The sequence below is a fragment of the Larus michahellis genome, chromosome 15 (genome assembly GCF_964199755.1).
Source record: "Larus michahellis chromosome 15, bLarMic1.1, whole genome shotgun sequence".
NCBI classification, from domain to species: domain Eukaryota; kingdom Metazoa; phylum Chordata; class Aves; order Charadriiformes; family Laridae; genus Larus; species Larus michahellis.
Genome location: NC_133910.1, coordinates 10,712,492 through 10,727,718, shown reverse-complemented (window position 1 = coordinate 10,727,718; position 15,227 = coordinate 10,712,492). Strand labels below are relative to the sequence as shown.

The following is a 15,227-nucleotide window of genomic DNA, read 5'->3' as shown; positions in this document are numbered from 1 at the left end:
ACTCAAAACCCTGATAAATAAACAACATTCTGCTTTCAGAAAGTCACTCATTACTCAGGAGTAAACAGCATGTTTTTTTATTCAGGATGAGAGCAAAAAGTCTGCTCCTGGTGTCAACAAGAATTCACAGGGGTGGCCATCGAGAGAGCCCAGTGGGAGTTACAGAGTCACTCATCTTCCCCAGGGAACCACCTCAAGCTCTGCAGTTACTCCGTTTCCCACTTTATGTGCATGAGCACAGTAGTGCTAATTATTACATCTTTGTTAACAATATTTCTCCCGCCTCTCCCAGCAAAAAGTCAAGCTCAGCTTACATTAACTGAAGTAACCGACAAACCCCTGCAGACAGGTACACTGCTTTCACGAGGCAGAGGGGGAAAAAAAGATCACAGCAAAGGGGCAAAAGGGAAACGGCGCCCACTGGGCATCTTGTCCTAACGGTGACAAAGGCACAGCGTATCAAGGCACAATTAAACAGACCTGTCAATACAGAACTGATCGGAGCAGAGAAGTGATAAAAAACAAATTAGGAACTTTATGCTGGCCAGCGCGAGAAGGGCACTTGTAGTGTTTTCACTGATGCCTCCCAATAACTAAAGACCAGACGCCAAACTCGGTGATGGTGGTAGCCTAAAGACCCTGCCCCATGTAGACTCTTAATTCTTGTCATTTTAATCTCTAATTACATCTACTAAACAGGTACAACATAAATACAGTTTAACACTTGTAGCTCAAGACTATGTGAACTGAAGATTACATGCTTTTGTGGAAGTATAAGCCCTCAGTGTCACAACAAACACCACGAGTCTGCTCAGAAGCAGCATCAACAGGTAAATCACTAATTTGTCAGAACAGATACATAAGCAGTACAGCATCTTCTGCTAAGCATCACCACCCCCCACTAATTACAGAGATCTTACTTCCTGGAGAAGCAGGTTTTAGACCTGGATAAAATGCAGGAGTCAGTACTTTGGCTTTTTAAAATCCTTGAGAGAGACAGATAAAGGCATCCAACAACTTACTTTTCAGTGCTTTAAAGAAGCGTAACTCTATACAGGCACACCACCATCACAAGAGAACAGCCCAGTGGTGACTGCAAGTGTATTGTATCCACAACTATGGCATGTTTATCCTATTGCTGTGTGGCAGAACAGAGATGGAAAGTTCCACCAACAACTGTTTCTCATGAATGGGGGATTTTAGGGAGTATGAGCCTGATTTTCAGAAGAAGCCAGTAGAGTATTCTCACTCCTGTATCAACTGCCATCGCTTTTCCTTGTGTAAGCTGGAGAACCAGTCCCCATGACAACAATCTGACTTCATCACATATAGCTACGCTTCAAGAGAATACAGTTAGTGCTGTTCCGCTTCCCTGGCGGGGCTACAGAACCATTTATTTATGATGTTGGATCATCTCATCTTCACCACAGATGGTGTTAATATACTATTTGAAAATCGGAGCTTATAGATTAAAGGTGTCCCATCCAGGAAAGTATAGACACACGCTCATTTGACATCACAACCTGCTTGTACTCATTTTGAGAGGTTTTCAAATTTAAAATATTTTGATTGTCCATACTCAAAACCATTACATATAAGTTTTATAACACACTTGGTATAACAAGAGTGGTTCCTCAGCAAATCCACACTTTGTTAACACCACCATAAGCTATAATACACAGGGAATTCAGCATTGCAAAGATTCGCTGTAGCAAAAAACCCCACCCCAAACTCTGTCACCCTACACTACCTAGCGATTTACACCTATGATGCCCTGCAGCATATCGATGGGCAACGGGAAGACGATGGTAGAGTTCTTTTCCGCAGCAATGGTGGTCAAGGTCTGCAAATAACGAAGCTGAAGAGCAGCAGGGGACTCTGTAATAACCATGGATGCCTCTTTCAGGGCCCTGGAAGCATTCATTTCACCCTCAGCTGCAATTACCTGGGGAAGCCAAATGAACGAAATTTAATTAATTCAGGCACAGTAATAAACTAGAAATCTCCAGGATGACTTCAGCCCTAAGTCATAAACCAAAGACACCGCTCATCACTTTGATGGAGTGACCTCCCCCTTACCATGTTCTTTCGCTGGTTCTGCCTTTTCTCTCACTCAGACATAAGCGACTCCTGTCTGCTCTCCAGGCCCTGCGAGCCCGTTTGCCTCCCACTCAGCATCAGGATGCCAAACCACAAAAGCTGGCACCGTGTCTTGAAAGTGCAATGGGTGCGTATTTTCATAAACTTCTTTTGTGCTTCTACCAGCGCTGCCTCTCAAGAAGAGGGCACTCCCCATATAGATCTGAAAATACTTTTTACTTAAAGCTGTATTTTTTTGTCTCTACAAAAGCTTGACAGGTGAATGGCATGTTTCTTACTGGGGAAATACCTTTTTATTCCCTTTCTTTTTCATTATGAGCTCATTAGGGACAGATTTGTGGCCATTCGTTTCTTTACAACCAGGGGTCTTCAACACTGAGACAATATACATATTTTTCAAGTATTTGTAAAGGATGGCTGGATTGAAGAATGACACTGTTTTAACAGTTAACTTATTAGTGAGGCAATTTACGCGTGCAACAGCACAGGCAAGTGCATATTCCCCTATAGAGTTCTATTGCAAGGCCACAATATTCTTTTAAATGCCAGAATAAATAATTAAAAAATAATCACAAAGTAATCAAAGTTCAAAAAGATATGTAGAAGTTAATACTCAGAGCAGTAACGTAGGCTTAAAGATCTTTTCCTATGTGCACCACCAACTTCACATTCAATAATTGCTAGCCCCGAAGTTTAATGAAATTCAGTCTGGCATTTACTTCCGATGCAAGTAAAAACCAAATTTTATACTTAGAACCTAAAGATAGGTTAAAGTTAATGGAATTGCTAATTAATGGCAGATATGAAAATCAATCATATATACGTGCATAAAAGTCACTCAGATGCGTGTGTGTGAGATGAACATCACAAGATTAGATGAACTCTAGTAAACCTCCCTTTGCCAAGACAAATTCTTAGTATTTAGAATGCAAGTTTAACGTTTCTACTGGCAGGCAGCTTGACAGGCCACTAATAGCTACCAGAAGCCCTCATCTATCAGCTTTGTCTAACAAAACCAGGCCTTTTGGACAGCTAGGAATTTTGCTTGTTTGTTTGTTAAAAACAGACTCTACAGTTGCATCTATGGAGGCCAAAACAAGTTTTCAAGACAGGATTAACAAACCACCAGAAGAGACAAATTGCAGAGCACAGAACACTAAGGGAGAAAGTTTAACTTGCCCAGTCCTAGAAATAATTGCCACTGAGGATTTTTACTCCAAACTTCAGTATTTGGTATCACCTTCCCCAACCTCAGAAGGGAGTAAGACCAAACTGATGACCAGTGAGCTTAAGGGTATTACAGCTGTTCTATTTCCATATGAAGAATCAAACAGAAAACAAAGGACTTGCCTAAAATCAGGGCTAGTCAGGAAAAAGCTGGAACTAAGTTTGGCTTCTAATTCACTCTAGGCTCCAGCTAATAACCTAAAAATTTTTCTGTTTACGATTTGCTCTTGGAGTGTGGTAAAAAATTGAGCTTCTGCGTTTCTGAAGGAAATCTCACCTGCACAAACCACAATGAAAGAGAGCAAGCATTCAGACGCAAGAATCCTGCCCTGCACTCCTATTTGCTACAACACAATCTGGCTGAGAATCTTCATCTTCTACATCACCTCATTAAATTATTCATGAAGAAAAAACCAAATGTTATTACCTTAGCTCTTGCCTCCCGGGCAGCTTCTGCTTCTGCAGCCATTGCTCTCTGCAGCTGGACAGGTAATTTCACATCCTTGATCTCCACACGTTCCACCTTAATGCCCCAATCATCTGTTGCCTCATCAAGGGTGGCCTATATAAGGCATGACAATTAGTTAAGCATCTACCTTGGCTGCAAACAAACGTTCAAATTTGAAGAACGACCAATAAACCAAATTAATTATCTTACAATACTTAGACTTTAAGGGCTTTTGTATTTATACTATGATTTGATAATGATAAAAGCATAACTGTTGTAAACTAACAAGAAAACCTCAGAGCTTGATTAATATATGGAAGGAATTCTGTGGCGTAATTTCCTTCAACAGCAGAGTGCTGACATAACGACCCGGGGGAGCCCTCCTCTCCTGTCGCCCTCATTCCCACTTGCTAGCCTCACTGGTCCATTACTGCTTTAGTCACTCATTTTTATTATACGGAATGCCATCCCAATAGCCCTGGATAGGGTTTTGCCTAAAGCTCCAAATCACAATTTGGCTTATCGCTTGGAAGGTAAAATAAATCCTGACCTGGAGGTTATCCATGGGCTTGCTGCTTAACTGATTGTTTGATAGATTGCTTGGGTAAAGCTGCTCATACCTGCATGCTGTGTGCAATTTCTTCACGATCAGAGAGAATCTGAGAAAGGTTTTTGGTCCCCAGAACATTCCTCAAAGTAGTCTGTGCTAAAAGACGGGTGGCTGAGTCAGCATTTGTGATATTTGCTACAGCAAGGGTGGCATTCTGAACTCTGTAATAAACCACTCCATCCACGTTAACCGTCACAGAGTCCTTGGTCAAGATCTAAAAAGCAATAGGGAAAGTATGTAATAATTAAACATATATTTATTGAATATAATGATAATTACATATTTTACTAGACAAAATCCTAGGTTTTCCAGGGTAAAGCAATTGTCTTGAAAACAAAAGGTCTTATAAATGTATGCTGCACATGTCTATGTACAGATAAACAGACTGTCCAGTATAGCTCTGCAAAGCCAAGACTAAATATGGGATGAGAACACTTCTCGTTGAAAAACATTCCATTAGCTTTGCCATAATGTCATTTCTAACTCACTTCTTCAAATTCAGAGGGATCTGCAATACATACAGGTGACAAAAATTGGAAATAGTTTACATGTAAATGCATATGCTCTTTCATCTGAGAAAGTTTAACCTGTTATTCTGAAACTAGCAACGTATCATAGCCAGGTGGGTCCCCCGGCTGTATTTCAATGAGACGTATCATAACAGATGTGTAAGAGGCAGACTGATTGCCCAGGAATGCAAGAAGTATGCTTAAGAAAGAGCGAAGGTAGCAGAAAAGGCTCAAAGAACGTTAGTACTCAAAGTTGTTTTGTTTTAATGCAGAGGTAGGAACATGGGACCACTACATTCAAAATGGGTTAAAACACTCTAGTGAAGAGCACACACTGGAAGTGTGAGTTAACCTTCAAGACTTACCTGCTCTGCCCTTTCCCAAACCACCTATTTTAGCAGGCTTTTCGTAATAGCTTAAGATAAGCAAAGAATGAGTAGCATGCCCAGAAATCACATTGTACAACTAAAAATGTATTTCTGCTTTTACCTACTGAAAACAAACCAACCTAAAATCCATAAGCATAATTTAATCATGCCAAAAGAAAAACCGTAGAACTGATGGCTTCACTAATGGCACATCAGCAGCTGCAAGCACATTTTGCCTGCCACTGATTAGGTTTCTACCAATTACCCTTTAGAGTGTACCGTGACAGTTGCCATTTGTCTAAATCTACAACTAATGATGAGCAATAAACAGACTAGCAAATATGACAGAAAACAGACGCACCAGACAGGTTGCATCAAGCATCTTTGTCTTGCAAAATACACCAAATACATGAGGGATACAGTTACATTCATCAACATACAATTGTTCGTTAACTTATTTTTAGGGGACTCGTTTTTTATTCTTTTGTTACCCATTGAGTTGGCGTCACTGAGTTCAGTTAGCTTAACGCTGTGGGGAGATCCTGCTAAAAAAATTAAGACGTCCAAGGAAAAACAGACTAGAAATAGTCTTTTCTAGAGTCTTCTAGTCTTCTCTAGAAAGAACTTTTGTTCTTTAGGACCTTCAAAATGAAAGCCATCAGGTGACATTAGCTGTGATACACCTTCATAATGTTCCTGTGCACAGCAGGACACAGAAGCAACACATACACAAAACCTACATAAGAGAGCGGACCATTACCCTGAATTGCTATTAATAGCATTTGACGTATATAATAATTTCATCCCATTATTTTAGCTTGTTTATACATCTAGATAAACCAGCATGGGAAAGATCACTGCTGCTTCTGGAAATCTTCCAGATTGCACAGAAATAGAGCATGTTGCATGAAGTCCATCAGTCTTCATTCCAAACCCCTCCCATTCCAGCTCTTAGGCAGAATTAAGTTATCTTATTTGGTCCTTAGAGGACAGCATAATCGGTTTTCTTTCAGCCATCTTCTCTTATGTAATGATATTACTAAAAGATACATGTATTCTCCACAATACATTGAAGCTGCACAAGAAATGTACATTAAAACTACACGCTACCCAAACTGAGAGGGCAAAAGGAAAAAGTTGGGGGAAAAAAGAAAAAAAAAAAAAAAAGAATCTTTAGCAGACAGAGAGGCAAGTGCAAACTCACCTCTTGGGGAGGAATATCAAAAGAGATAGTCCTCATATCAACCTTGATGAAGCTGTCTGTGCAGGGCAGGACAAAAAACAAACCTGTACAAAAAAAATCCATTCAAGAAAATGTAAAAATGGCTCATTAAAACACATGAAGTATCCTGAGAAACTTCAATTTATTCGGGTCTATACTTTTTTAGAGAACTTTAGCATTTAGAAAAAAGCCTCAGAATTGTTAACAGCTACATTTGAAAACTTGTCCCACATAGTCACTTGTGGGGTGTAATTCTGGCAAGCAGAAACTATCAACCTCCTTTTGTTCTGGTGAATCACTGTAATTCTCCAACTTTACAGCAATGTGGAAGTATTGCAAAACCTGGACAAAAATGAAGGAAGAAGCTATTGCCCCTTTCCATCACTTTGAGCAACAGCTGAAAATAACACACTTTCAGATCTCATCAGAATTTCTAATATACACAGGAACTTTTTTAAAAGCTATCAAACAATATAATTCCTTACATTTCTTTTGAAGAACATTGAGGCTTTCAAACCATTTGGGTTTTAACTGACATACTAAACTTCTTTTCCAAAATGGCACATTTGATGCCATTATTCCTCCCTTTACATTCTGTGCTTTTGATTCTACCTAAGACTATGCATTAACTAAGGAGATCTGGGAAAGGCTCACAGAAAATTAGTTTACTATCTTGTCCATATAAAGTAACATACCCTCTTACGGGAAGTTACACAATTCTTGAGAAATCTATTTGCCAGTCTAATGCAATGTCTCTAGACAGCTATTATTTTGCTGATGACTTAATTAGAACAAATATTAAGAATGCTCTCCACTACATACCCGGTCCCTTTGCTCCCCCTTTTAGGATGCGTCCAAGTCTGAATATGATGGCTCGCTCATATTCCTTTATAATCTGTAATAAACATTTGGATGTCATGCAAGAGTTTCCAGAAGCCACATGATGGATTCCAAACTATGTACACACTAGTCTAAGGCAGTCTTGAGCCTCAAATGTGACATACATTTCTATGCTGTCTGCTTTTGAGAATTTTAGTCTAAACTTTATTGTCAAAAAGCAAACAGCAGAAGGAAGATGACAACATTCCACAGAAATATTCTTCATACTGTGGCACCATCTACCAACAGCAGAAGCAACAGCATGTCATCTGGGAATACCCTGGCAACAACAAAACAAAGCACAGTCTATGTGACCCAGCAGACATTTTTCCAGCTCTAATTCTGATGCAGTGTATTAGCCAAAATAAAGCAGAAGTTACTTCCTCTGGTCTAGAAACTGAAAAAATCAAGCTCAGAGCAGTCTCAGGTGACAGTCTCTGTGAATCCGTCACATACAGCCACATATATGTATATGCTTAGATGTTTATGTTTACATACTTCATATTTAGAGATCTTTCAAAAAATTTTAAAATATCAGTAATTATGCATTCTTGCAATTATTCTGATCTTCCAAACTAGCTTATATATGAATGACAACTAGACAGACATAGTAAGGACGTCAATGCAAAAATAGTTTTGACTAAATACTTCAACAGCACTTTCTTTTTGGTTTGAAGATTAATGCACTGAAATGCTGTGGTCTGCTATATACTGTCTGCTATAGTTCAAGAAAGAATAGAGTTAGATTAATTTGTCTTTAAAACAAATAAATAAAATAGAGAACAATAATAACCACTAGGAAGCATCTGCATTGCTTAAAGCTCTAATCCAATTTAGCAGTGAACAATTTTACCTTTATGCACATCCAGATTGATATAGGAAATGTAATAACAGTGAAAATAAGTGAAGTGATCACCAGGATCCATCCACACACACCGAGGCCAGTGTCAGGGTCATCTGCAAGAAAAGAGCAGAGATCTTCAGATTTTTAAAACAAAGAGCACCTGTGGAACAAAGTGCCTACAATGATATTTGTGTTGAATATTCCTTGAAATAAGCCACTGTTAGCACTACTCCTCTGGCCGAACTCATTAGGTTTAGATCAGAAGTCAAAAGCCAAATTCTGCTTTCATTTTTACTAGTTTCTAGAAGTTGCGCAAGATAGCTTAGGGTAGAAGGTGATCCAAGTAACATCTATGCAGAATTAAGTATGCTAAATTTTAAGTATAGACTCTCAAATGCCTCCCTCTTCCCCAATTTTGTCTAACAGAATGACCAATATGCAGCAGTAGAAATCCTGTTCTTTTATTGTCTGAGGAAGTCAGAGCAACACTTGCTTAATGAGTGAAATGCAAATACCCCATAACCTATCAACTCTAATGACAAGACATTTAGGAATTGATTTATTTTCCATCTGTCATAGGTGCAGATCTAAGAAAATCACAATTCTCAGAACTGTTGTATCTAGGAGGTAGGATAAGATGTGGTGCAAGATCAGCTGGACATGAAATAAAGTCTCTATAAAGCATTTCTTGGCCAAAGACTCCTAATGCTTAGAAGGCAAACATCACCGTTCTCCATCATGAAACGGCACCAACTGAAGGTGCAAAGAGTAAGAGCTAATGGCTTCAAATGCTACACAGCTAAAAAAAGCAACACACCATGACAAAATGCGGACATGCTGGGAAGCATTCCTAAAGCTACAGGAAGTTTCTTATCCTGCCTGCTAAGGCTCCTACAGGCTGCCAGGAGCCCACTGCCAAGTGGGGATATCCCAGGGTGAAACCGAGCACTCACAACCACCACATTCCTACTCTGGAGATACTGATATTAATCTTTCTCACTCCACCCTTTAAAAAGCCAGAAGTATGAAATACCAAGAAGCACCCACAAAGCTTAGAAAAACAAAATTCTCACATTTAAATGAAGAAGGTTGCTTCAGGATCACACTTCCTGATTTTGCTGAACTGCAAATACACCGTTACAGTGCTGCAAATATGCAAACGTTATTCAAATTTCATCAATGCCACAGATACTTAAAGGACTGGAGTCTTGTTATCTAATGGACTGCATTCAGCAGCTTGCTTAGAAAGAAACTGCATAGAAAAAAAAACCAACTTAGAAACTGCTTAGAAAAAAACTGCAAAGAATCTAGAAGTTTTAGCTTAGTTTTATCTTCAATTATATAATGAATTGTTTTCTGTATTCACCAAACACAACTATAATTCAAGTTTGTACAACAAAACTGGCCTGTTATAAGAAATAAGTCTCCGAGTCTCCACCCTAACAGTTATTTTAAGTAGACCCATTATAAAGGAAAATCTTGATTTTTGAAAAATATCTATTGACTTTAACAACTCCAGATACATGAATAAGCATTTTATTGTGCCCACAACTGAACTCAGCATTAGCAGTATATGCCTTGGATAAAGAGGGAAGTGAGACAGATCACTAACCTTCAAAGTGAGTAATAGCAAATAATAATATATACTTTGCAAATTTAGATCCACAATATTTGACTAAAGTCACAGAAGTCAGAAAAATAACTGGGAACCAATACTGAAGCTTCCAGTTCCCATTTTCACTGATTGTGGGTCTTAGAGCTACTCCTAGCCTTTCCAGTAAGATGGAATATGGAGATGGTGGAGAATACTAAATTTGCATCTCACACAGTAAATTGAACTTTATGAAGTCACTCAAAGCTGCCGAAGCCACTAGAATTTGTATCCCTGTCACATGCCAGTATAATAACCCTCAAGGACATGTCATATCACGTGTCATTTTCAAGTTCCCTAAAGATATTCCCCCATGGGTTTATTACTACATAGTGGAAATATCAGATCAAAGGAGTAATTTCCAGGCCTTCTGTGAAAGTCAAGGAAATGCATTACCTACACATATCGGTATTAAGCAGCTGTCAGCATTAAGCAACATCTGCAAACTCATTAGTGAAGGAATTACCTTTTATTCAGCAATAAGGTATTAGTCAGCCTGAAACCATAAAAAGTATTCACAATCTACACTGATAAGTAGCAAAAAGTCTCCCTCCCTCTTGCTTTTACTTAGTAACTTCTATGAACCTAAAGGAGCTGAGGATCCTGCTTCAGTTCTACCCTACAGTTTAACATCAAGTCTTCACCACCAACCACCTACCTGCTCTTACCAGAACTACGGCATAGTAAATAAAAGTATCCATTTGCTTCCCTGTTGAACACGAAGGTAGAAGTCACAACTCAAATAATGTAAAATTTCAAGATTAAGTAAGGCACACTTTATTTAGCAACAATGATTGTCCCATCATGTGTTACATTTCACAATACGAAAAGCCAGAGAGGTGCTGTCTCATGAAAAACTATATGAAATACAGGAAACATGCTTGACATCCGTGGAATGAGCTTTCTTTTTGCAATTTTTGAGCACCTCGTTAATGGGGCTTGCATAACATCATCAACAGGCCACTCCAGCCAGATTTCTCAGTCATGTTCGTTGATACTGTATTCTAGATAGCAGCTAGTTCAAAGGCACTGAAATGAGACTGACAGAGCCGGTGCAGGTATAACACTCAGCCTCAGACGCACCTCCTGCAGATGATGCATATCCCTGCCCACCCAATGGGCTGAAAAAAAAAAAAAAAAAAAAAAAAAAAAAAGATTGTACACCACAATAAGTGCTGGCTCTAGCAGCCCGCCTCCTAGCCCTCCTTCACCCATCACATATGTGCACCTTTTAACAGAGACAAAACGGATCTTTGTTTTTGGCAGGCTGTCAAGGAACATCTCAAAGAGAGATTCTTTTCACTAAGTCCCCACAAAACAACTAGGGGACTATCGAAAACAAACTTTCAGCATATTTTGTGATCCAGAGGCAAAGCAAGAATAAAGTTTGTCTTTTATTTCTTAGCTGCATCTGTAGCATTCAAGATTAGCTAAAGAGAACTAGAGCAAGAAATAAGGAAAAATTGTTTTTGTAGTGAGAGTTCTGCCTGGGAACAATAGAGAACTGGGTTTTGATTCTCCCTTACCCAGACTCCCCATATGACATTTCTGATACCATTATATAATCAGACTCAAAAAGGAGAAATGCAATTTACTCCTCACAAAGAAAAAAACCAAACCTCGCTCATACAACAGATGTATGATCATGAACAATAATTGCTGGGGATACATATTTAAATATTAATATACTTTGATGTATACAGCTGCTGAACAAGAAAAACAATGTAATAGCCTCAGAAACCAGACAACACCAAGAAGTCAGATGATGGTAAAAGTACAGAGTACATTGCATTTGCTCCACTGCTACTGCTGTCCCTCATTTTAAAGGCTTGCAGAGGCAAGGCCTAGAAAATACAATCATGAAAGAAAAAGACAAATCGATGATTGTATTACTGATGAGGCACCAACAGCAGAAAGTCTGTTTTTTTAACTCGCAGTAACTCCAGTGACTCATCTTTGGGTCTCTCTTGCTTGATTTTCTAACGTGCCAAACACCCTGCCATATACCCCTACAGCTTCAGTTCAAACACTTGCGATATTCTTGCTCTTTTATTATCAAGACACAAAAACCCCTCACACCTGGAATTTAATCAGAGAAATCTTATTTGTGGACAATCTGCAACAGATTAAGTACCTCTTTAAAAAAATAAACAACAAGGAGAAAGAATATTAAAAAAAATTTAATTGAATCAGCCTTCAGTCCCTTTAACGCTGACTGGAACAGCTACCGCTACTTTAGCGAGAAATTATCACTTGGATCATCAAACAGTATTAACAATTTATAATAAACACTGAGTGCTGGAGGCTGAGATGGAAGGGGGAAGTTCTCATTACCGCTTGAGATGTGGCATTCACCTCACTTGTGACTTATTTTCTTCTGCAAAGACTACACAATCTGAACATTACTGTCAATTAGCAAGAATGTGCCAGACTCCAAGGTACCATAAGAGGAAGGGACCTTCCTCCCGACCCCGCTGTACAAACAAGCCACCAGATGTAAAACAAAATGTATATGGGAGATCAACTGGACTGAGTACAAGGCAATACAACATAGAGATCTCCACTTTCATGCTTTCAGTCAAATCCAGCACAGTCTGACTGAAGGGTTTTATTCTATAACAGTTATTCAACTGTTTGCTAATTAGCAAACAGTCAGGAATAATATGGAATACTACTTTCAGTGAAAACTAAATGTCTTTTCAGATGCTTCTCAAAGCATTTCAAACAGGAAACAGGCAAAATTATTACATCTAATAACCAAAATTATGTCTAATGCCATTTACTCCATAGATATTTTATTATGGCAAAAATAACTTGTAGTCAGCTTTAGCCTCCAAAACCACGTATCACACAGTAACTACAGAAGCCACCTCTGTAGCACAGGAAGTGAACGGCTTGCCGAGTGCCAGACAAGGTTAGCATCAGTGACCACTGTTAGGTATTAATAACTAACAGACTTACAGAATGAAATGTAGACCCTCTCCGAGGATACAAGGGCTAGCATGTGCCATTAGGCATGGGGCCCAAATAGATCTACAGTTATTTATACAACAACTCAGATTACCTACCCCAAGCCTTTGTATATAAAGCGATCTTATAAATACGTTTCCTCCTCCAGTTGCAAATGACAAAAGCGTAAAATAAATCATGACTTTTCTGCAGTCTGTTTCTGAACAACTCGAGTAACAGGAAAATGCTCCAGCTTTCAGGGACAGAAACTGTTAGTTGCGCTATTTTAGTGCATCACCTCTGAAACATCCTGACCCAGGTTACGCTCATGCCTACTAACTGAAAGGCTGAAACACACTAGAACAACGATACCAATAAGTAAAAGTTAACTACAGCTTCATTGCCCAACTTGAGGAAATATAATTGACTTTTATCACTTCCTCCAGTCACACCTATCTAAGGTGAAAAGCACTAACGGTGTAAACAACCACTTCCCAAATTCTTTTTGTTCTTAATTTACAGATGCAGCACCTCGGGGATTACTTCTGTTGACCCTGCTCTTAATTATTTGTTTTAGCTTTCCCCTTAGTGACACGAGTTACCGTACAGGAAAATAAAAAACACACACAAAAAAACCCTCAAGTCACACAATTGGGGCCAACTCTCAGCGATGCTCTTCTGCCTTCCCGTGCGCTATTTCTAAAGGGACGTGAAGCGGCGAACCGCGGCCGCGTTGGGCAACCCCACGGCCGGGCTCCGTCCCACCGCCGTTAGCGGGGCAGCGGCGGAGCGGGCGGCGGGGCCCGGCCTGCGCTGCGGACCCGGGGGGGCCGCTCCGGGGGAGGCTGAGGAAAGCGGGAGGCTGCCCGGGAACCCAGGCAGAGCCGCTCCTCGCTCCTTCTACGGGACTAACTTTGAAGGCTCTACAAACTTTCCTCAGCGACTAAATAAAATAATAATGAAAACCGAAACAGAAAGCCGGACAACGCCTGGAAGGCATCCCGGGCTCGGAGCCCGCGGGGAGCGCCCAGCTGAGGGGCCGTGCCCCCCGGCTGCTACTTGGGGAGAAGCCCGCTCCCCACCCCCCCGGTTACCTTGCACCCGCCGAGACTTAGGCGGGACCCCCGCTTCGTGGTCTGCCATGGCCGCCGCCCCCTCACAGCTGAGCCCGCGCTGCCCCGAGCCTCGCGCTCCCACCCCGAGCCTCCTGCTCCCGCTCTGACCCGCCCCGCGGGGGTGGGGCCGCGGCCGTTACGCTCCGCGCGCACCCCCCCACCTCCCTCCGCCACCTGAGGGGACGAGGTGGGGGCGGCCGCGGTCACCCGCCCCTCAGCGGCGGGCAGGCGAGGGACGGGGCAGCAGCTGGAAAACGGCCGCGGGAAGCAGGCAGGGAAGGGGGCGGTAGTGAAGGCAGACGGGCCCGGAGCGGGAAGAGGGACGTGAAGGGGGGGAAGGCGAGGGGGTAGGAGTGGGAGGCCTGAGGCGAGCAGGGCCCCGGCCGCCCCTCCTGAGGGGAGCGTCGAGGAAAGTACGAGCTGTGCCCTGGCCTCACGCTTAGTTCGACGTTCAGACCAAAGCTGGTGGTTTTAATGGGTGAGGTACGGCCTCGTGAAAGAATGAATGAGGAGCAGCTTTCAAACCGATAAGATTTGCCTTTTAACCCCTCCATTTGAGGAGTAATATGCAAATGCACACCATATTTCTTTCTGTATCATGCTGAAGTATGTGTCCAAAATGGGAAGGGAATTAAAACAATCCTGAAGAAAAAAACTGCTTTTAAAAAAGTCACCTCAAGCTTAGGTATTACTGCTTTTCTTCCCAACCTGTTGCAGGGCACTGATGGAGAGTTTGGAGCTTTCATCCCTTTTTGAAGACACCAAAGTTATGATCTCTGCTGCTTTTCTACAAGGTTCATCCCACAGAAACAAGGTTTGTGTAGAAAGATGTCATTACACATACAGTCATTACGTGCCAGGTGTCACAAAGACTGTCACATTTGAAAAAAGTTCCAAGGTTGAGTTTTATGTTAGGCTGGATGATTCATGGCTATTCCTTAACCTTTATTCACGTATGAGATGTTGGTAATTAATGAGCAGGGACGGGCATGGGCAAACTCATATTTGTTATATTGCTTTACTGTACTGATAGTGTGTAATTACTGGCTTTTTTATAAAACGCATTGCAACCTGTGAACAAAAAATGGTGTTAAGACTAGTAGAATACACAGAAGTGTATTTCAAGTGTTGGTATTATAATTCTGTGGTTAGATTCCTGCTTGGCAGTAGCCTGGATTTTGCTTTCAGTTGTGTACCAGAGGAACAAAGTTTTTGGATAGGGAGCATGATTGATTGAGAAGAATGTGTGTGCGAGTGGAGCACCGAATGCTGAAATGTAGTCCTGTTTCTTCAAGTCTCCAAGTG

General features: G+C 40.9%; 1 protein-coding gene across 1 annotated transcript; it reads right to left on the bottom strand.

The window, feature by feature from the left end:
• Nucleotides 1-61: 61 nt before the first annotated feature.
• STOM (stomatin) lies at nucleotides 62-14,144 on the bottom strand. Its single transcript, XM_074609406.1, has 7 exons — nucleotides 13,902-14,144; nucleotides 8,217-8,320; nucleotides 7,307-7,379; nucleotides 6,467-6,549; nucleotides 4,396-4,599; nucleotides 3,755-3,889; nucleotides 62-1,945 (listed from the first exon to the last, which is right to left on the bottom strand). The coding sequence occupies exons 1-7, from the start codon at nucleotides 13,948-13,950 to the stop codon at nucleotides 1,751-1,753; spliced, it is 843 nt and encodes a 280-aa protein (XP_074465507.1). The 5' UTR covers nucleotides 13,951-14,144; the 3' UTR covers nucleotides 62-1,750.
• Nucleotides 14,145-15,227: the final 1,083 nt, after the last annotated feature.

What these genes read in the sequence shown, in the direction of transcription:
- STOM (XM_074609406.1), bottom strand. Translation starts at nt 13,950, where the DNA reads ATGGCAGACCACGAAGCGGGGGTCCCGCCTAAGTCTCGGCGGGTGCAA. An exon ending in TTGATATTCCTCCCCAAGAG is followed by an intron (nt 4,600 to 6,466) that starts GTGAGTTTGCAC and finishes ATTGCTTTTTAG; the next exon opens with ATCTTGACCAAGGACTCTGT. An exon ending in CCCGGGAGGCAAGAGCTAAG is followed by an intron (nt 1,946 to 3,754) that starts GTAATAACATTT and finishes TGGCTTCCCCAG; the next exon opens with GTAATTGCAGCTGAGGGTGA.